General features: G+C 38.6%; 1 protein-coding gene across 1 annotated transcript in view; it reads left to right on the top strand.

Annotated features, from left to right (window-relative positions):
• si (sucrase-isomaltase) overlaps positions 1 to 22623 on the top strand; it is a 275632-nt gene that overhangs the window by 204756 nt on the left and 48253 nt on the right. The window contains exons 30-40 of the mRNA XM_061919155.1: positions 3787 to 3883; positions 7135 to 7247; positions 7547 to 7672; positions 12673 to 12801; positions 13051 to 13164; positions 16395 to 16457; positions 16549 to 16665; positions 17042 to 17132; positions 17224 to 17362; positions 20680 to 20813; positions 20937 to 20971. Coding sequence (XP_061775139.1) covers positions 3787 to 3883; positions 7135 to 7247; positions 7547 to 7672; positions 12673 to 12801; positions 13051 to 13164; positions 16395 to 16457; positions 16549 to 16665; positions 17042 to 17132; positions 17224 to 17362; positions 20680 to 20813; positions 20937 to 20971 — 1158 coding nt within the window. The remainder of the gene's footprint in view (positions 1 to 3786; positions 3884 to 7134; positions 7248 to 7546; positions 7673 to 12672; positions 12802 to 13050; positions 13165 to 16394; positions 16458 to 16548; positions 16666 to 17041; positions 17133 to 17223; positions 17363 to 20679; positions 20814 to 20936; positions 20972 to 22623) is intronic.

Genomic DNA, 22623 nt, shown 5'->3' with positions numbered 1-22623 from the left:
AAATTGAGAGCTTTGCCTTCTGGCTCAGCTCCTTCTTCACCACAACGGATCGATACAGCGTCCGCATTACTGAAGACGCCACAGTCAATCTCACGATCCACTCTTCCCTCACTCGTGAACAAGACTCCTAGGTACTTGAACTCCTCCACTTGGGGCAGGGTCTCCTCCCCAACCCGGAGATGGCACTTCACCCTTTTCCGGGCGAGAACCATGGACTCGGACTTGGAGGTGCTGATTCTCATTCCGGTTGCTTCACACTCGGCTGCGAACCGATCCGGTGAGCGCTGAAGATCCCGGCCAGATGAAGCCATCAGGACCACATCATCTTCACTTTTCCCAATATCGATATCCCAGCCTGGAGTATTTGCCCATACTGATATTGATTAGATTTGATATCATCACCAATCCTAGTACATACCTTTTATTATTTCGTAGAGTGGAATGTTACGAAAGGCTTGATCCAGTGAAAGGACTCGGAGAAAAACGATAGGTAATAACTTCACTGTGTCACGCCCATGGGGTTCATGTTTTGGTTTGGTCATGTTCGGTTTGGTTCTTTGGACATTCTGTTCTTGTTCCTGCACGTCCTTGTTTTTCTTATTTCCATAACAACTCATTAGTTTCCACCTTGTCTTCATGGCTCACACGTGTTTGTAATCACCATCGCTATTATTTAAACCAGAAGTTGCCAGGAAGTAATCCTGGCGACTTTACCCCTCAACTCCTTTCATGCCATGCCATGCCTAGTTTCCCTCCTGCTCATGCCATGTAAGTTTTTTGATTTTGTTATGTCACAGTTGTTGAGTTTTGTTTGTTTCGTCTATAGTCATGCTACAGTGATAGACTTTTGTTTTCTAATCAAGTTTGTTCTCCGCCCTTGTGCGCGCCTTTTTTTTGCTCCCTTTGTTTGTAATTTGTTAGTTTAAATAAATATTTACTCACATTCACGCCTCGCTTGTGCCAATTTCCCTTTGCGTTGGAAAAACAAACTATCCCTAAGTCCAAGTCTTGTCACACTGGGCACGTACATAGAAACGATCCTTCATACTTATGGCTTTTTGCAGTCTCCAAAGTACTCAATACGCATGTTTCTGGAATGTGGGAGGAACCCAGTCTACTCCATCTGATGATGACTACTGACTGCTTTCAAGGTCGGACCGGACAAAGTGTAGAGCCATCAGCATAATGAAATCTAAACTGCTGAGCAGTCATTAAAGCAACATATCAGTTCATGCGAATGTCCTTTGGTTTTCTTTGAGAAGCAAGGGAGAACTTTTGCGAGTTATCAAATCAAGCTGATGTCCTAAAAAAAATAAATTTAAAAGCAATTAAAGTCTTGCATTGTGGAACGTGGATAACACAACCACACAGACAATTTGCTGAAGTCTTCTTCGGTTCATCCAACCGTTTTTCTGCCGCTTGTCCCTTTTGGGGTCGCGGTTGGTGCTGGAGCCTATCTCAGCTGCATTCGTGTTAGTTTTGCCAATCACCCTATCTTCAGTTCAATTTAAAATTATTTTATTAATGCGACATGTTATGATCCTCAGCCTTCCCGGTAAGGTTTATTCAGGTGTACTGGAGAGGAGGCTACGCCGGATAGTTGAATCTTGGATTCAGGAGGAACAGTGTGGTTTTCGTCCTGGTCGTGGAACTGTGGACCAGCTCTATACTCTCGGCAGGGTTCTTGAGGGTGCACGGGAGTTTGCCCAACCAGTCTACATGTGCTTTGTGGACTTGGAGAAGGCATTGGACCGTGTCCCTCGGGAAGTCCTGTGGGGAGTGCTCAGAGAGTATGGGGTATCGGACCGTCTTATTGTGGCGGTCCGCTTCCTGTACGATCAGTGCCAGAGCTTGGTCCGCATTGCTGGCAGTAAGTCGGACACGTTTCCAGTGAGGGTTGGACTCCGCCAAGGCTGTCCTTTGTCACCGATTCTGTTCATAACTTTTATGGACAGAATTTCTAGTCGCAGTCAAGGCGTTGAGGGGTTCCGGTTTGGTGACCGCAGGATTAGGTCTCTGCTTTTTGCAGATGACGTGGTCCTGATGGCTTCTTCTGACCGGGATCTTCAGCTCTCACTGGATCGGTTTGCAGCCGAGTGTGAAGCGACCGGAATGAGAATCACCACCTCCAAGTCCGAGTCCATGGTTCTCGCCCGGAAAAGGGTGGAATGCCATCTCCGGGTTGGGGAGGAGACCCTGCCCCAAGTGGAGGAGTTCAAGTACCTAGTAGTCTTGTTCACGAGTGGGTGAGGAGTGGATCGTGAGATCGACAGGCGGATCGGTGTGGCTTCTTCAGTAATGCGGACGTTGTACCGATCCGTTGTGGTGAAGAAGGAGCTGAGCCGGAAGGCAAAGCTCTCAATTTACCGGTCGACCTATGGTCATTAGCTTTGGGTCATGACCGAAAGGATAAGATCACGGGTACAAGCGGCCGAAATGAGTTTCCTCCGCCGTGTGGCGGGGCTCTCCCTTAGAGATAGGGTGAGAAGCTCTGCCATCCGGGAGGAACTCAAAGTAAAGCCGCTGCTCCTTCACATCGAGAGGAGCCAGATGAGTTGGTTCGGGCATCTGGTCAGGATGCCACCCGGACGCCTCCTTAGGGAGGTGTTTAGGGCACGTCACACCGGTAGGAGGCCACGGGGAAGACCCAGGACACGTTTGGAGGACTATGTCTCCCGGGAAGAGCGAGATGAAGTGGCTGGGGAGAGGGAAGTCTGGGCTTCCCTGCTTAGGCTGCTGCCCCCGCGACCAGACCTCGGATAAGCGGAAGAAGACGGATGGATGGAGTATTTAACCCTGCCTTCGACCTCAGTTCATTCTTGATCCGTTGTTTGCCTCATGCAACAATCACGTTGATATATTTTGTATGTCTTTACTATTTCTAAGTCTCGCCTTAGATTTTGGACTCTTGAACTCGATGCTCGTTAGCATTAGCTTCTGGTGCGTTCGGCACGCCTTTTCTTTTGCCCTTTGTACCAGTGTTTTTTTTTATTTTTGTATGTTAAATCAAGTCTTACCTACAATTCCTGCCTGTCTTGGTCCTCTTGCATCTTGGGGTGACTCAACATGCATCCCCATTCGCTTTTCTGGTGTTTAGCCGCACCCACTACATTTTAGTGGATTTTTTTTTTTTTTTTGTCCATATATTAGCCGCACCGGACAATAATAAGCCTGCAGATATACTGTATACTTTGTAAAATGTGTTATTTACACAGAAATATTCTGTAAAGGCACACTTTACAGAGTGGTGGCATACAGTAGCTCGGTTGGTAGAGTAGCCGTGCCAGCAACTTGAGGGTTCCAGGTTTGATCCCCGCTTCGGCCGTTTGTCCCCATACCGTCAGAGGTCGCCTAAAGGTGACTGTGTAAACAGAGCGGTGTCCCCATTAAGTCAGCATTGCCAGAACACACACACACACACACACACATACACATACACACACGCATTACATGGAAGTTTAACAGCTCCTTAGGTACCAGAAGAGCAGGAGGCTGATGAAGTGTGACGTGCCCGTGGGCTTTCATCATGGATGTTGACATCTGAAAGTGGCAGATTTCCTGTCCCTAGCACATCACTATGAGTCCCTCACAGCCCAGTCTGTCTTGTTCCTTATCTTCATCCTAATGCTCACTTGTGTGTGTGTGTGAGTGTGTAACCTCCTTGTGATTCTTTAAATGTCCACATTCTGCAGGCAGCAGAGCGTCCGACAAAGCTGAATAATAAACAAGACAAAAAAACAAAGCAAGTTGCAAACCATACGTTGACCCGTGATGTGTTTCTTCCAGTACAAGGTGAACTGCTATGGCGTGCAACCGTTCTATATGGGCCTGGAGACCACTGCAGACGCTCACGGCGTGTTGCTGCTGAACAGCAACGCAATGGGTGAGGTGATAAACGCTTGTTTAAAGTCCTGTTCCTGTTTAAAGTCCTAAGTTGTTCTTACGGGGTGTTTATTGTCAATTGGAGACAAGTCAGGATTACAGGCAGGCCAGTCGAGTACCCGAAGACTTTTACTATGAAGCCACGCTGTTGTAAAATGTGGCTTGGCATTGTCTTGTTGAAATAAGCAGGGGCGTCCATGATAACGTTGCTTGGATGGCAACATATGTTGCTCCAAAACCTGTATGTACCTTTCAGCATTAATGTTGCCTTCACAGATGTGTAAGTTACCCATGCCTTGGGAACTAATACACCCCCGTACAATCACAGATGCTGGTTTTTGAAATTTGCGGCAATAACAATCTGGATGGTTCTTTTCCTCTTTGGTCCGGAGGACAAGACATCCACAGTTTCCAAAAACAATTTGAAATGTGGACTTATCAGACCACAGAACAGTTTTCCACATTAGTCCATCTTAGATGAGCTCAGGCCCAGCCAAGTCAGTAACGTTTCTGGATGTTGTTGATATATTGCTTTCGCTTTGCATAGTAGAGTTTTCACCATCTTTTTATATGATGTACTTAGTCCATAAGTACACAAATGTGTACTTCATGTATAGTGATAAGCTAATGCTCACTTGTGCTTCAACACCGGAAACGTGTCCTGTGAACAGCCGTCTGACCAGAACTCTAATAACTAAAGTTCCATGGATGAATAATGTAAACTCACTACACTGGTAGTTTTTAGCGCTTCCATAGCGAGATATAAGTTGGAACTTTACATTACTTTATATTAAAAATGGCAACAGCGGAGGATGAATATCCGATAACAAGAAGATAGAGAAAAAGAAGAAGCTTATCTACCACAGCTTCGGCACGGACTACAATGGCGGAGGTGCGCACATTTTCAGGACTTATGCAGATCTCAAATACACATCAGCAGGTACCAGAAGACAAGAAAAGTTAATTTTGCATAATATTGCGGAACAAAACGCCAGATAATATGTCTGCTAATAGGTGCCATTTTTCGGTCTTTATACAAACACAATAGTAAAACTTGTATCTCCGACTACGGTAGCCATAATGGGCCGACAATCCATCAAGCGGTGCGGCTTCAAAGCCTTACTAAAACATTTTGACGGATTTTTGAGTGCCGTGTACAATGTTCTATATTTTCAATGTGAAATTTTAAGTTTTGGTGTTGTTTCCTGGCGTCATTTTGCAGTCTACATGTATCTCTTTGGCATTTTGTACTCCTTCGTCCCAGGAAGAATGCTTTGCGGAAATCTTTTATTTATAGGTCTGTATCGCTCTGGAATAACCTGCCTCAAATGCTCACCGGCATTGAAAGTAAACAGGTTTTTAAAAAGAAAGTAATATTTTATCTGAGTCCTTAAATTAGTTTTCTCGTTGATGATTTTGTTTGGTTTTATATTGTGTTTTTATATTTATATGGTAATTTTTATCCTGTGACTGTAAATTGTTTGCCTGTTTTCTTATTGATGCTTTTATTTTTTTATTTCTGTCTTTATTGTGTAGTTATAATTATATGCTTTTACTTGTAATTGTATTGAGTTGTGGACCACAGGAAGAATAGTGGGTTGTTGTGGCAACCAGCTAATGGGAATCCTTAATATAAAATATATATATATATATATAATTAAATCTTATGTGTGACTAATGGTCACACTTATAATTACACCATATATTACATAAAATTGCTTTGATGTCGGTAAGCACAACCATAATTATTCCGTACATTATGTGCACCGGATTTTTGAGAAAATGAAAGGATTTTAAGTACGCCCTCTAGTCCGAAAAAGTAGGTAAATATGTGATTTTGATGCAAAAGTGCATTGTCAATGTTATGTGCATTTAAAAAAAACTATTCATGTCATTAGTAAAATCCTTCTTTATGGTGACTATTTTGCCTAAAAGACGCATTAAAGGGGAACATTATCACAATTTCAAAAGGGTTAAAAACAATAAAAATCAGTTCCCAGTGGCTTGTTTTATTTTTCGAAGTTTTTTTTCAAAATTTTACACGTCCCGGAATATCCCTAAAAAAAAGCTTTAAAGTTCTTGATTTTCCTTATTTGCGATGCGACTGTCCATTTTCCATACAGGGCTGCCTATACAAACAACATGGCGGTTACCACAGCAAGATTTAGCGACATTAGCTCGGATTTCAGCAGCTTAAGCGATTCAACAGATTACGCATGTATTGAAACAGATGGTCGGAGTATGGAGGCAGATAGCGAAAACGAAATTGAAGAAGAAATTGAAGCTATTGAGCGAATAGCTATTGACGCTATTCGGCCATAGCGTGGGTGTACCTATTGAAGTGGCCCATAGCATGGGTGCCTTATTAGCATCGCCGGTAAAATGTGTGGACCAAACGATAATGACTTTCGCATCTTGTGACACTGGAGCAACTTAAATCTGTCGATTGGTAAGTGTTTGTTTCACATTAAATGTGGGTATCTAGTTTCAAATGTACATACAGCTAGCGTAAATAGCATGTTAGCATCGATTAGCGTAGCATGTTAGCATCGATTAGCTGGCAGTCATGCTGCGACCAAATATGTCTGATTAGCACATAAGTCAACAACACCAACAAAACTCACCTTTGTGATTTCGTTGACTTTATCGTTGCAAATGCATCTGCAGGTTATCCATACATCTCTGTGCCATGTCTGTCTTAGCATCGCCGGTCAAATGTGAAGACACTTTGGTACATTCAATGGAGGTCTGGCGGCAGAATTCTTGCCAGTGGTGCAACTTGAATCCCTCCCTGTTAGTGTTGTTAAACCCTCAGACAACACACCGACGAGGCATGATGTCTCCAAGGTTCCAAAAAATAGTCGAAAAAACGGAAAATAACAGAGCTGAGACCCGGTGTTTGTAATGTGAAAATGAAAATGGCGGGTGTATTACCTCGGTGACGTCATCGCTAAAAGAGCGATAAACAGAAAGGCGTTTAATTTGCCAAAATTCACCCATTTAGAGTTCGGAAATCGGTTAAAAAAAAATACATGGTCTTTTTTCTGCACCATCAAGGTATATATTGACGCTTGCATAGGTTTGGTGATAATGTTCCCCTTCAAGGTTGAAAAGTGAATTTTATTTGATGACTCATTTTATTAATAGGTTTCTCAAATACCAAAATAATCGATAGCCGCAGCCCAGGTTGGAACGAACAGCGGCGTATTCCAACACATCTCAGACATGATGCTTTCCTTCGCCCCCCCCCAGACGTGACTTTCCAGCCGACGCCAGCTTTGACCTACCGGACTGTGGGGGGCATCCTGGATTTCTACATGGTGCTGGGACCCACACCCGAGATGGTGGTGCAGGAGTACACCGCTGTAAGTCTTCTCGGAGTTCTCATTTGTTTGTGTGCGTTTGTGTGCGAGAGACAGCCCTTTTAGGTTGTGTTTGTTGGGCCGACGTGTTGTGCCTGGCCCTGGGCCTCTGTTGATGGACTGTAGCAGCTGGGAGTTCCTCGCTTCATTGCGCTCTCTCATTTGGGCAGACTAAACAAGCACACACACACACACACACACACACACACACACACACACTTTTTTTTGTTGTTGTTGTTGCCGTACAACTTTTTCTTTGCTAAAGTGTTGTGACTTCCTTGTTTGTTTTTCGACTTCGATAGCTGATCGGACGACCCGTTCTACCCGCCTATTGGTCCCTTGGATTCCAGCTTTGTCGCTATGGTTACGCCAACGACCAGGAGATAGCCGATCTATACAAGGGGATGAGGGAAGCAGGCATACCTTATGTAAGTCCTATGTGATACAAATGTGCTTGATGTACACATTCTCAAAATACTTGTATTTACTTAACTGCAGAGAGTACCATGCATCCGTCTATTTTGACTAGTGGTCCCCAAACTACGGCCCATGGGCTAGATTTGGCCCAACAGCGTCCAAAGTCTAGCCTGTGGGAAGTCCCAAGTTAAAAAAAAAAAGAGTTATATTTAAACTTTTTTTTTTCGTATTATTATTATTTTTTTAAATCTGTCTTTTCAAATCCTTTCTGTCTTTTTTAATCCATACTTTCGGTTTCTCCTTGCTGCTCAGGCAAATCATATTCTAAAAATGCATTTTCCCATTGATAACGTGACATCATCACATTCAAAAAAAAAAAAAATATATATATATATATATATATATGAGGTGGCGACTTGTCCAGGGCGTACGACGCCTTCCGCCCGATTGTAGCTGAGATAGGCACCAGCGCCCCCCGCGACACCAAAGGGAATAAGCGGTAGAAATGGATGGATGGATGGATGTATATATATATATATATATATATATATATATATATATATATATATATATATATATATATATATATATATATATATATATATATATATATATATGAGGTAGCGACTTGTCCAGGGTGTACGACGCCTTCCGCCCGATTGTAGCTGAGATAGGCACCAGCGCCCCCCGCGACCCCAAAGGGAATAAGCGGTAGAAAATGGATGGATGGATGGATAGAAAAGGGATGGATGGATGGATATATATATATTTATATATATATCCATCCCATCCATCCATTTTCTACCGCTTATTCCCTTTTTTGGGGTCGCGGGGGGCGCTGTCGCCTATCTCAGCTACATATATATATATATATATATATATATATATATATATATATATATATATATATACATATATATATACATATATATATATATATATATATATATATATATATATATACTGTATTTTTGTATATTTTTGTATATTATATATACATGTATGTATATAATCAGTATATATCTGTATATACAACCCGGCCCCCGGCCAAATTTTTTTAACCCAATTAGGCCCCAGAGTCACAAAGTTTGGGGACCCCTGAGTTTGACCTTGCATTAGAGCATGGTTTCCTAACATTTTTGACCTCAGGGTCCAACTTTTCTACTACATAGGAGCCCGGGGGCCACTCAAATATTATCTAACCTCTCTTGTCGGGCAGTGAGCGCCCCCTAGAGGGCCGCCAAAAGATATCTGCTACACAGCTGTGGTTTGTATGGGCCGCAGCCGTACTCGGTTGTAATACACACTCCCACCACTTGTGGAAGTAATGATAATACCAAACAAATGTAAGACGTCTGGTGCCAAAGTCATTTAGAAACTTCTTAAGTGAAAAAAATATGACTAAGGTGGTTATTTGCAGTTTAATTTTACTGACACTTTATTTATGAAACATATATTATTATATATTGTCCAGGGTGCACCCCGCCTTCCGCCCAAATACAGCTGAGACCTGCGACCCCAAAAGGGACAAGCGGTAGAAAAATGGATGCATGGGATGGATATTATCATTTATAAGTTAATTTAGTTAAAGTCCCAATGATTGTCACACACACACTGGTTGTGGTGAAATTTGTCCTCTTCATTTGACCCCCTGGGATGTGGGGGGAGCAGTGAGCAACAGTGTGCACCCCGCCCAGGAATTATTTGATGAATTGACCCCCAATTCCAACCCTTGATGCTGAGTGCCAAACAGGGAGGCAGTGTATAGTCTTTGGTATGACTTGGCCGGGGTTTAAACCCACGACCTTCTAGTCTGAGGGCGGACACTCAAACCACAAGGCCACTGAGTCTATTATTGTTTCTGAAAAATTGTAAGTAAACGTAATCATCAACTTTCTTGAGTCTCTTCTTTTGCAGTATCTTTGCTTAGTATTTATTTTTGTAATTAGTCTGACCAAACCCTTGATGATAATAATTGTGATGAGCACATGCTTTCATGTCATTTGACAAGGTCAACTGTAAGTAGGTTGGATATAATTATTAAATAAGATTAAAATAGAAAAGTAAGATGACTAATTCAGTGTTAATATTTGAGTGGGCCGCGGGCCCCTCTGTAGTGAAAAACTTGGGCCCCGAGGTCAAAAAGGGTAAGAACCCCTGATCTAACCTAGTTAGAGTTTCAACCTTGTCAAATGATATGAAACCATGTGTTAATCACAAATATTATCATTTATTTAACACATAAACCTTAGGCTTGGATCAGGCTGATTAGAGAGAACTAATCAAATAAACTGCACAATTAGAGACTCATAAATAAGTGATTTATTCATTTATTTATTTATTTATTTATTTTACGTCAAAATATCCATCCATCTCTTTTCTTACGCTTATCCTTTTCGGGGTTATTTGGGAGGATGGGGTGTCTGGAGCCTATCCCAGGACACCCTGGAAAAGTTGCCAACTCATATAAACAAACAAGCATTCACGCACAAGGGTCAATTTAGTGTTGCCAAACTATGTTACACTAAAATTAATAAACTACATTATTATTGAATATGCTTCTTAAATAAATTGTCAATTTAATTAAAGTTCAAATGAAAATACAGCGTCACCACTTTAGTCATATTTTTTTGCGCTTAAGACACTTTTGTATGACTTTAACTCCAGACTTCTTCAGTTTCTTTGAGATTGTCATTATTACTGCCGCAAGTGGTGGAAAAGTGTATTGCAACTGAGTACCGTTGCATCCCATATGGATGGACCACAGCTGAGAAAAATTATTTTTTTGGCGGCCCCCTAGGGGGCGCTCACGCTTAAAGTGGTTAAGAAACACTGCACTGGAGAAATATAAGAAATTGTGTAACCTTTTATTCACATACACTAAAAGGTAGGGTAATCATATTTTGATTGGAGACAAGCAGAACCCTCGGCCTGGCATTGAGATATTTAAATGATGCACAGACGTTCACTCAAGGACGTCTTATGATGTCAGAACATTTAAAGCGTGTCTCCTTCGTATGAATAGAAAATGATGTTACAAAACATCATGTATAACCAAAGCAACACATTCAAATAGGCTTCTCAGAGGTTACTCAGCATGTTTTATAAACATTATGCCTAAAATAATATCTATTTGATAGGTTTCAGTGGTGCAAAAATAACTTTAAAAGCTCTACATAATGATAGAAATAATAATCTTGTGAGGATTTGTAAGGTATTGATATATATACATATTTTTTTTCAAGTTTACTGGACAATTGAGTAACAGAAATATGCAATATTATCTGCTTCATTAGCAAAGTAATTCAGTTGTTATTTTATCATTGTTTTATTGAATTGTTGTATTTATTTTCATGTGTGTATTTTAAATGTATTTCATGTGTTCAGTCTACAGTATGTGTATACACTGTATATCAGGGGTCCCCAAACTTTTTGACTCGGGGGCCGCGATAAGTTAAAAAAATTTGGCTGGGGTCCGGACTATACATATATATATATATATATATATATATATATATATATATATATATATATATATATATATATATATATATATATATATGTATATATATATATATATATATATATATATATATATATATATATATATATACATATATATATGTATACATATATATATATATATACATATATATATATATTAGGGCTGTGAATCTTTGGGTGTCCCACGATTCAATTCAATATCGATTCTTGGGGTCACGATTCGATAATATATTGTTAAAAAAATTTAAAAAAAATAAAAAGAAAATAATAATAGAAAAATATATAGATTTTTTAAAAATGAGAATCGATTCTAAATCGCACAACGTAAACGATTCGATTCGTATTCGAATCGATTTTTTCCCACACCCCAAATATATATACCGTATATATACTGTATATATACATATATATATATATATATATATATATATATATATATATATATATATATATATATATACGATATATATATATATATATATATATATATATATATATATATATATATATATATATATATATATATATATATATATATATATAATGTATATAGCGGTAGAAAATGGATGGATGGATATATATATATATATATTCATCCATTTTCTACCGCTTATTCCCTATGTATATATATATATATATATATATATATATATATATATATATATATATATAGGGAATAAGCGGTAGAAAATGGATGGATATATATATATATATATATATATATATATATATATATATATATCCATCCATCCATTTTCTACCGCTTTTATATATATATATATATATATATATATATATATATATATATATATATATATATATATATATATATATATATATATATATATATATATATACACATATACAGTCCGAGCACGATTATGTCCAATATCGATGGGGAAATTGCATTTTTAAATTTGCCTGAGCGGCGAAGAGACCCCAAAAGTAACGAGCGGTAGAAAATTGATTAGAAAGGACGGATTAAAAAATAAACATAAAAAATAAATACAATAAAATAAATAAATAAATACAAAAATATATATGTATATAATTAATTTATTTGTATTTTTTATTTTTATTTTGGGACCTTCCGCAGGCCGGATTTTGGACGCTGATGGGCCGGATCGGGCCCGCCGGCCATAGTTTGGGGACTGCTGCTGTATGTTATGTGTATTTTTTTTAAAACAATGGTATATAAGTAGGGGTTTCCCGCTTCATCTCCCCATCAGTTTGGGGGTCCTTAACCTTAACAAAAGCACAGTGTGTGTGCTTTTGGAGTAACAGAAAAGGGAAAACTATAATGTTGTCTTCCTATACTTAGGACATACTGTACTTCTAGTTAATCGTAAGAATCAAGTGGAACACATTGTTTAATATTTTTACTAAAGTCTAATCTGTCCCGGATAATTTTTTTTAAATAAAAAAATTGTTTTATACATGTTCTGTGTTTAATATTTGCAAATCTCAGATGTTTTTTTTTAACTTGTTTCCTGACTGGAATCTGCAGGATGTGCAATATGCAGACATCGACTACATGGATCGGCAGCTGAACTTTGTCCTGGACCCTGATTTTGCTGGACTCCCTGCCCTGGTTAAAAACATGAGAAAAGACGGCATGCGGTTCATCTTCATTCTGGTAATATTACCTTAACAGTCCTATTTTCCAACAAACTGATAGCAAAGGAAACTAAAGTATGCAAACAAATATTCATGTAGTTTTATGGTCAGTTCACTCATTCAGGCACAGAAAAAACGTCTTAACATTTACACTAACGGCTCTTTGCTCAACTTTGCATGTATGATTTGAAGATATGGGACACCAGAGTAAAACAAAAACCTGGAGGAGAGCTTTGAAACGTCTACTTTTCTTTATGTTCAATTCCAGGATCCGGCTATTTCAGGCAATGAGACTAATTACCCTGCCTTTGACAGAGGTAAAGCTGCCGATGTCTTCATCAAATGGCCCAAAAACCTTGGTGGTGACATTGTGTGGGGGAAGGTAAGATATGTACATCATTATTTTGTGGATGCTGAATTAGTATTTTAATTCGTATTATTTCGGGTCATTCATAAATATATATATATATATATATATATATATATATATATATATATATATATATATATATATATATATATATATATATTTTTTTTTTTTTTTTAATATTTAAAAACGTCCCACATTTCCAAGAATGATTGTACATGTTTTAGAGCAGTGGTACTCAACCTTTTTTCAGTGATGTACCCCCTGTGAACATTTTTTTAATTCAAGTACCCCCTAATCAGAGCAAAGCATTTTTGATTGAAAAAAAGTGATTAAGAAGTAAAATACAGCACTATTTCATCAGTTTCTGATTTGTTAAATGGTATAACAGGGCAAAATATTGCTCATTTCTAGTGGTCTTTCTTGAACTATTTGGGGAAAAAAAAGATGTAAAAATAACTAAAAACTTGTTGAAAAATAAACAAGTGATTCAATTATAAATAAAGATTTCTACACATAGAAGTAATCATCAACTTAAAGAGCACTCTTTGGGGATTGTAATAGAGAACCATTTGGATTCATGAACTTAATTCTAAACATTTCTTCCCCCAAAAATAATCTTTAACATCAATATTTATGGAACATTTCCACAAAAAAAAAATCTAGCTGACAACACTGAATATTGCATTGTTGTATTTCTTTTCACAGTTTATGAACTTACATTCATATTTTGTTGAAGTATTATTCAATAGATATATTTATGAAGGATTTTTCAATTGTTGCTATTTTTGGAATATTTAAAAAAAAATATCACATACCCCTTGGCATACCTTCAAGTACCCCCAGGGGTACTCGTACCCCCGTTTGAGAACCACCGTTTTAAAGGACATTTTCCCATTTCGGAATGAAGGGACAGTCTTGCAATCAAACCAATTCCACTCAGCTTGGACATTCAAAGTAACAATTATTAAAGTTCCAGGAATCCAGTTTTTCCCGGAATTCTCACTTTTCGATACCACTGATTCTTCCCGTTATTCTTACTTCTCCCACGGTTTTCAACTGATTTCAACATCGATGCATTCCACTTATTCATGACATCTCGGGTATCGTTTTTCTCTGTCCAAAATATTCCCGAATTTCCGATTTATGTGTTAGACTTATTCTCTATTCAAACTACTACTACTTCCTAACCTCTAATAGCATGCTAACCTCCGCATTTTTAGCTTTGTTCAAGCTGATTTACAGGCATATACCTCAGAGTCATATTTTGCTAGAATATGCATGTTAGCTCTTAGCATGATTTGGTTCTAGGGCTAGTTTTTCAGGAAAACAACTGCAGAATTATACATTATGATACTTCACACATGTTAACTGTTAGCATTCTAACACTAGCATGCTAGTTTTTTTAAGCTCATTTTTGCAGGCATACGAGTTGCATATTTTGTTATTTGGCTGTTAAATGTTAACTGTTAACATTTCAGTTCGGCTTCAGCTTGTCAGCATTCACGTGTAATTTCTCCAGAAATTGCATTATCCGGTTATTATTATTGTGCCATGTTCGTACAAACCCCGTTTCCATATGAGTTGGGAAATTGTGTTAGATGTAAATAAAAACGGAATACAATGATTTGCAAATCATTTTCAACCCATATTAAGTTGAATGTGCTAAAAAGACAATTTTTTTTTGCAAATACTCATTAACTTTAGAATTTGATGCCAGCCACACATGACAAAGAAGTTGGGAAAGGTGGCAATAAATACTGACAAAGTTGAGGAATGCTTATCAAACACTTATTTGTAAGGTTCTCATAGTCATCATTGTCATGAGTTTTCCTTGCCCTTATGTGGGCCTACCGAGGATGTCGTGGTGGTTTGTGCAGCCCTTTGAGACACTAGTGATTTAGGGCTATATAAGTAAACATTGATTGATTGATTGAGTGTGCAGGATTATTGGGAACAGGTGGGTGCCATGATTGGGTATAAAAGCAGCTTGCATGAAATGCTAATTCACAGACAAGGATGGGGCAAGGGTCGCCAATGTGTAAGCAAACTGTCGAACAGTTTTAGAACAACATTTCTCAACGAGATATTGCAAGGAATTTAGGGATTTTACCATCTACGGTCCGTAAAATCATCAAAAAGTTCAGAGAATCTGGAGAAATCACTGCACGTAAGCGATAATATTACGGAGCTTTGATCCCTCAGGCGGTACTGCATCAAAAACCGACATCAGTGTGTAAAGGATATCACCACATGGGCTCAGGAACACTTCATAAAACCACTGTCAGTACCTACAGTTGGTCGCTACATCTGTAAGTGCCAGTTAAAACTCTACTATGCAAAGCAAAACCCATTTATCAACAACACCAAGGAACGCCGCTGGCTTCGATGGGCCTGAGCTCAACTAAGATGGACTGATTCAAAGTGGAAAAGTGTGCTGTGGTATGACAAGTCCACATTTCAAATTATATTTGGAATCCGTGGACGTGCTGTCCTCCCGAACAAAGAGGAAAATAACCATCCGGATTGTTATAGGCGCAAAGTTCAAAGGCCAGCATGTGTGATGGTATGGGGGTGTATTGGTGCCCAAGGCAAGGGTAACTTACACATCTGTGAAGGCACCATTAATGATGAATGGTTCATACAAGTTTTGGAGCAACAGATTTTGTCATCCAAGCAACGTTATCATGGACGCTCCTGCTTATTTAAGCAAGACAATGCCAAGCCACGTGTTACAACAGCGTGGTTTCGTAGTAAAAGAGTGCGGGTACTTTCCTGGCCCGCCTGCAGTCCACACCTGTCTCCCATCGAAAATGTGTGGTGCATTTTGAAGCGTAAAATACGACAGCGGAGACCCCGAACTGTTGAACGACTGAAGCTCTACATAAAACAAGAATGGGAAAGAATTCCATTTAGTTTCCTCAGTTCCCAAACGTTTATTGAGTGTTTCTAAAAGAAAAGGTGATGTATCACAGGGGTGAACATGCCCTTTCCCAACTACTATGGCACATGTTGCAGCCATGAAATTCTAAGTTAATTGTTATTTCCCCCAAAAAAATAAAGTTTATGAGTTTGAACATCAAATATCTTGTCTTTGTAGTGCATTCAACTGAATATGGGATGAAAAGGATTTGCAAATCATTGTATTTTGTTTATATTTACATCTAACACAATTTCCCATTTCATATGGAAACGGGGTTTGTATGTTTCATAATGTTTATGACTTTCACACTATTCACTTGTAGGTATGGCCAGATTTACCCAATATATATGTCAATGAATCACTGGACTGGGATACCCAAGTAGAGGTATGGATCAACAAATTACGCCAGATTTTTTAATTATTGCTGAATTGGAACCCGAAAATGTTCAATATGTCTACAAGTCAAATTTGTGCAGCTCTACAGGGCTCACACCGCCTTCCCTGACTTCTTCCGCAATGCGACCGTGAATTGGTGGCGTCAAGAAATCATGGATTTCTATCAGAATACGATGAAATTTGATGGCATCTGGATCGTGAGTGACCTGAAGGATATAAATGTAATCAGTGTTGCCCGGTGGGAAATTACAAAGTATCATACCAGAAACTAAAAGCTAAACATTTTTGCACATACCCAATTACACCTTGCTCAAGACCATCTGCTACAGTAAAACATGAACAACATTACCAAATAATGTGTATTGGGCAATTTATCATGCAGATTTACCTTTGAAAAATAGTGCAATGCCGGTCAAATTATCATTTATTATTTATCTTTCATAGGGGATGTATCAGACACATACATTAGTCATCGTATGCCCGGCAACACTGATTCTAATAAACAGACCATAATTTGCTGTTCTTGTTATGTTTTTGTTATGTTTATGCTCAAATAATCCTCTTTCTTCATAGGATATGAATGAACCTGTTTCTTTTGTGCACGGCACAGTAGGGGGGAAGTGTTTGGGTAACCCTTTGCTTGATAATCCTCCATATATGCCATGTAAGACAACAGTATTTGGATATCTTCAAGTCCTGTAATTTGGTTATCAAGCAGTAAATAATTTGCTTGTGTTTTTTTTTTTTCCAAATAGCTTTGGAATCCAGACATCTCGGTTTAAACCATAAGACCTTGTGCATGAACAGCGAACAGATACTGAGTGACGGAAAGGCAGTCAAGCACTACGATGTCCATAGCCTCTACGGGTGGTCCCACTCCAAAGCTACTTATGAGTAAGACATCAAGTTTTGTAAAGCTACACTAAAGGTTTAAAGTTACTTCGAAAATCGATTTCTCCACGGCTCAGTGAGTTGAAAGGCGCAGAACCGGCTCCTTGTGCGGACATACTGTAGTTTGGCTAAAGATCGAACGCACTTGGGCACTATCCGGATGTCATGTTAAAAAGCTCATCTTTGAGTGTGTGCTTTGTACCAAAAGGTGTGTTGATAACACCTTTTGGTACAAAGGAGTTCTCACCACTACCCATGTGTACATCCAAACAGAGAGAGGACGTGCAAATGCTAGCAATGACAGCTGGGGGAAAACAGAGGAATCGTGACCCTGAAAGACTGAACTAAACTTATTAGCTCTGTATCTTTCACAATTTACCAGCTCCTATTGACCACAACTTAAGTTCATGAGCCATCAGTTAATACCGACCTGTTGCCCTGACATTAAACAGATGGAAAGAACAGTGTGAGGGCTCCACAGACCAATCACCGGGAACAAGTCAGTTGGAGCACTGTCAAAAAAGGAAATAAATACCAATATGACCTTTGACTACACCCGTGTCAAGCATCACCGAATGTGATCCATGCCCAGCTTGATAATCCCTAAAATATTAAAGATGTGCCTGACAAGGAACATGAATCCACCCACCTGACTTTTAACCTCAGAAAAGCTGGGTGGGGTAATCTTTACAATCTATACAGTTGTTATTTATGATTTAAAGATCTGTTGAGAAGTGTGACTCCCCTTGGACTTTCTATGTTGGATATGTTTTGATAGGTTAGGATTTTTTTGTAGGAAAAAATCATTTAGTGTTTCTGTTGAGGCTAAACCTTCAACCGTCAATCCGTCCATCCTTGTTCCTCTGCTTATCTGGTTCTCAGTAACGAAGCCCAGACATCCCAACCTCAGCCACTTCTTCCATTTCTACCAGCCAGTTGGAAGGCTTATCCATTCAGTATGTTCTGGGTCTGCCCCGGGGCCTCCTTTCAGCTGGACATACCCAGAAGACATCCCCAGGGAGGTTCCATAGATTCGATAGATAAATCAACTGGCTCCTCTCGATACAAAGAAGCAGTGGCTCTACTCTGAGTTTCTTCCATTTCTACCAGCCAGTTGGAAGACTTACCCGTTCAGTATGTCCTGGGTCTGCCCCGGGCCATCCGTTTGGCTGGGCATACCCAGAAGACATCACCAGGGAGGTTCCATAAATTCTGTAGATGAATCAGCTGGCTCCTCTCGATGCAAAGTAACAGTGGCTCTACTCTGAGTTTTTTATCCCAGTTGACCGAGCAGCCATTCTCTGTAGAAAACTCTTTCCAACAGCTTGTACCGATGATTTTGGTCTTCAGTCACTACCGACAGCTCGTAACCCTGGGAGAGTGTAGGAAAGTAGATCGATCAGTTAAGCAAGACCTTTGCCGTCCGGCTCAGCTCTTTCTTTACCATAACAGTTTGGTACAGTGACTCGAATTTGTCTACCTAGCAGTCCCGCCTTCCCTCACTCATGACCAAGATTCCAAGATACTAGAAATCATCTACCTGGAGTGGCAGCATAATAGGAGTTCTCGCCACTACCCATGTGTACATCCAAACAGAGAGAGGACGTGCAAATGCTAGCAATGACAGCTGGGGGAAGACAGACGAATCATGACCCTGAAAGACTGAGCTACACTTATTAGCTCTGTATCTTTCACAGTTTACCAGTTCCTATTGACCACAACTTAGGTCCATGAGCCATCAGTTGATGCCGACCAGTTGCTGTGACATTAAACAGATGGAAAGAACAACGTGAGGGCTCCACAGACCCATCACCGGGAACAAGTCAGTTGGAGCACTGTCAAAAAAGGAAAGAAATACCAATATGACCTTTGACTGAACCCGTGTCAAGCATCACCGAATCTGATCCATGCCCAGCTTGATAATCCCTAAAATATTAAAGATGTGCCTGACAAGGAACATGAATCCACCCACCTGACTTTTAACCTCAGAAAAGCTGGGTGGGATAACCTTTACAATCTATACAGTTGTTATTTATGATTTAAAGATCTGTTGAGAAGTGTGACTCCCCTTGGACTTTCTATGTTGGATATGTTTTGATAAGTTAGGATTTTTTTGTAGGAACAAATCATTTAGTGTTTCTGTTGAGGCTAAACCTTCAACCGTCAATCCGTCCATCCTTGTTCCTCTGCTTATCTGGTTCTCAGTAACGAAGCCCAGACATCCCAACCTCAGCCACTTCTTCCATTTCTACCAGCCAGTTGGAAGACTTACCCATTCAGTATGTCCTGGGTCTGCCCCGGGTCATCCTTTTGGCTGGGCATACCCGGAAGACATCACCAGTGAGGTTCCATAGATTTTATAGATAAATCAACTGGCTCCTCTCGATGCAAAGAAGCAGTGGCTCTACTCTGAGTTTCTTCCATTTCTACCTGCCTGTTGGAAGACTTACCCGTTCAGTATGTCCTGGCTCTGCCCCGGGTCATCCTTTTGGCTGGGCAAACCCAGAAGACATCACCAGGGAGTTTCCATAGATTTTATAGATAAATCAACTGGCTCCTCTCGATACAAAGAAGCAGTGACTCTACTCTTGAGTTTCTTCCATTTCTACCTGCCTGTTGGAAGACTTACCCGTTCAGTATGTCCTGGGTCATCCTTTTGGCTGGGCAAACCCAGAAGTCATCACCATTGAGGTTACATTGATTCTATAGATATAACAACTGTCTCCTCTCGATGCAAGGAAGTAGTGGCTCGACTGAGTTTCTCCCAGTTGACCGAGCAGCCATTCTCTGTAGAAAACCCTTTCCACTAGCTTGTACCGATGACTTTGTCTTTTGGTCACTACCGAAAGCTCGTAACCATAGGTGAGGGTAGAAAAGTAGCTCGATCAGTAAACCGAGACCTTTGCCTTCCGGCTCAGCTATTTCTTCACCACAACAGTTTGGTACATTGACTCGAATTCGTCTATCTGGCAATCCCGCCTTCCCTCACTCATGATTAAGATCCCAAGACACTAGAAATCATCTACCTGGAGCGAGACCTCACTTCTAACCCATAGGGTGAAATCCACCTTTTTCCGGCTAAGAACCTCTGATCTGGAGGTGCCGGGTCTCATTCCAAAGGCTTCAACAAACGCTGGAGACCACATTTCATTGAAGCCATCGAGACCACATCATCAGCAAATAGCCAAACCGGACTGGTGTTAGTGTTCTCAAAAATGTCACACCAACAACACCATTCACTGGGCTGCTTGTGCAGGGTTTCAGAATATCATGTTTCCATGTAGATTTGTGCACAAGTAACACATCTCTTCTTTGTGCAGCGCCCTGCTGGATGTGACAAATAAAAGAGGAATAGTGGTGACCAGGTCCACTTACCCCTCCAGCGGAAAATGGGTAGGACATTGGCTGGGTGACAACAATTCAAGCTGGGACCAGTTATATAAATCCATCATAGGTATGTAAAAACACTTGCTGTAATTAAACCGCATATAAAACATCTTGTATTTAATTCAATCAATAGTTGCACATGTGTCTTGAAAAAAAATATCCTGAGTGTTTTCATGTTTTTGTCTTGCAGGCATGATGGAATTCAGTCTGTTTGGCATCTCTTATGTGAGTGTCAGCATCTAATATGTTTTTTTTTCTTCTTTATACGGACATAATCTTATTGATGTGACCTTGTCCACTGTAAAAAAAAGATTACACTGGCGCTGTGCTGTTATTTTATTTTGCTGGACACTTTGATCAAAGGACATCTTGTCGAGAATGTTATTACAAGACGCAGGAAGCCTGATACTGTCAGTCAATATCTGAAAAAAATTGGGACTTTTTTTATGCTTAGCCTTTTCATTTTTTTTTTACTATAGTATATTCATTTTTGGACAAAACTTGAAATAAGAATTAAAGGATTTATTAGAAAAGTCCTGTAGTATGGTTTCACAATCAGGATAACTTATATCCATATGTATATTTATATGATATAACTTATATCTAATGCAACATTCTGGGGGTGTTTGATTCATTGATTGGGACTTTTCTTAGTAGATTGCACAGTACAGTACATATTCCGTACAATAAATGGTAACACCCGAATAAGTTGTTCAACTTGCTTAGGTCGGGGTCCACATTAATCAATTCATGGTGTAAATGGTATGTTGCTCGGCTTGCTCAAGAGCATCCATCGCAGGCAGGCTTGTCACAATATCAGTAGTCAATACAAAATATGCATATTTTAATGATTCTTGATACTTACTCAATACCACAATAAAGATCATTAAAAAAAATGATCCCATGTAGTTTAAAATTCACTACTTTATTGAAGACAGTTCCAAAGTGTCAAGCATTTAAGCTGCCAATTGGTGACTAAACACAGCCGTCATGCACATAAAACACACAGCGTTATTATATAATTTGGCATGGAATAGGCTTTTTAAAAGGCTAGAATATAGAATTAAAAACCAATATTTAGCTTATTGTTAGCATTAACTTTAAAGTTGTTTCTGATTACATTATGCCTTTTTGCTGTACTTTTGCTGTTTTATGGGACTAAATAAAATTAACAAATACACACACGCACATATATATATATATATATATATATATATATATATATATATATATATATACATATATATATATATATATATACATATATATATGCATATATATATATATATATATATATATATATATATATATATATATATATATATATATAAATATAAATATATATATGCATATATATATATATATATATATATATATATATATATATATATATATATGCATGTATATGTATGTATGTATGTATATGTATGTATGTATGTATGTATGTATATGTATGTATGTATGTATGTATATATATATATATATATATATATATATATATATATATATATATATATATATATATATATATATATATATATATATTTATATATTTATATTAATATATATATATACATATATCTTGATTGGATTATCCAGAGAATAGTGCTCGATACCTTGGTAGAGAAAAAATAAAATAAAATAATAAATCTCATGAAACAGTTTTGTAGAGATGAAGTAGTCTTGTGATTTTTCCCACACCTATATATATAAATACGTATATATATGTATATATGTATGTGTGTATGTATGTATGTGCATATATATATATATATATATATATATATATATATATATATATATATATATATATATATATATATATATATATATATATATATATATATATATATATATATATATATATACATATATAT

The sequence above is a fragment of the Nerophis ophidion genome, linkage group LG13 (genome assembly GCF_033978795.1).
Source record: "Nerophis ophidion isolate RoL-2023_Sa linkage group LG13, RoL_Noph_v1.0, whole genome shotgun sequence".
NCBI lineage: Eukaryota > Metazoa > Chordata > Actinopteri > Syngnathiformes > Syngnathidae > Nerophis > Nerophis ophidion.
This window is presented reverse-complemented; position numbering and strand designations above follow the sequence as displayed.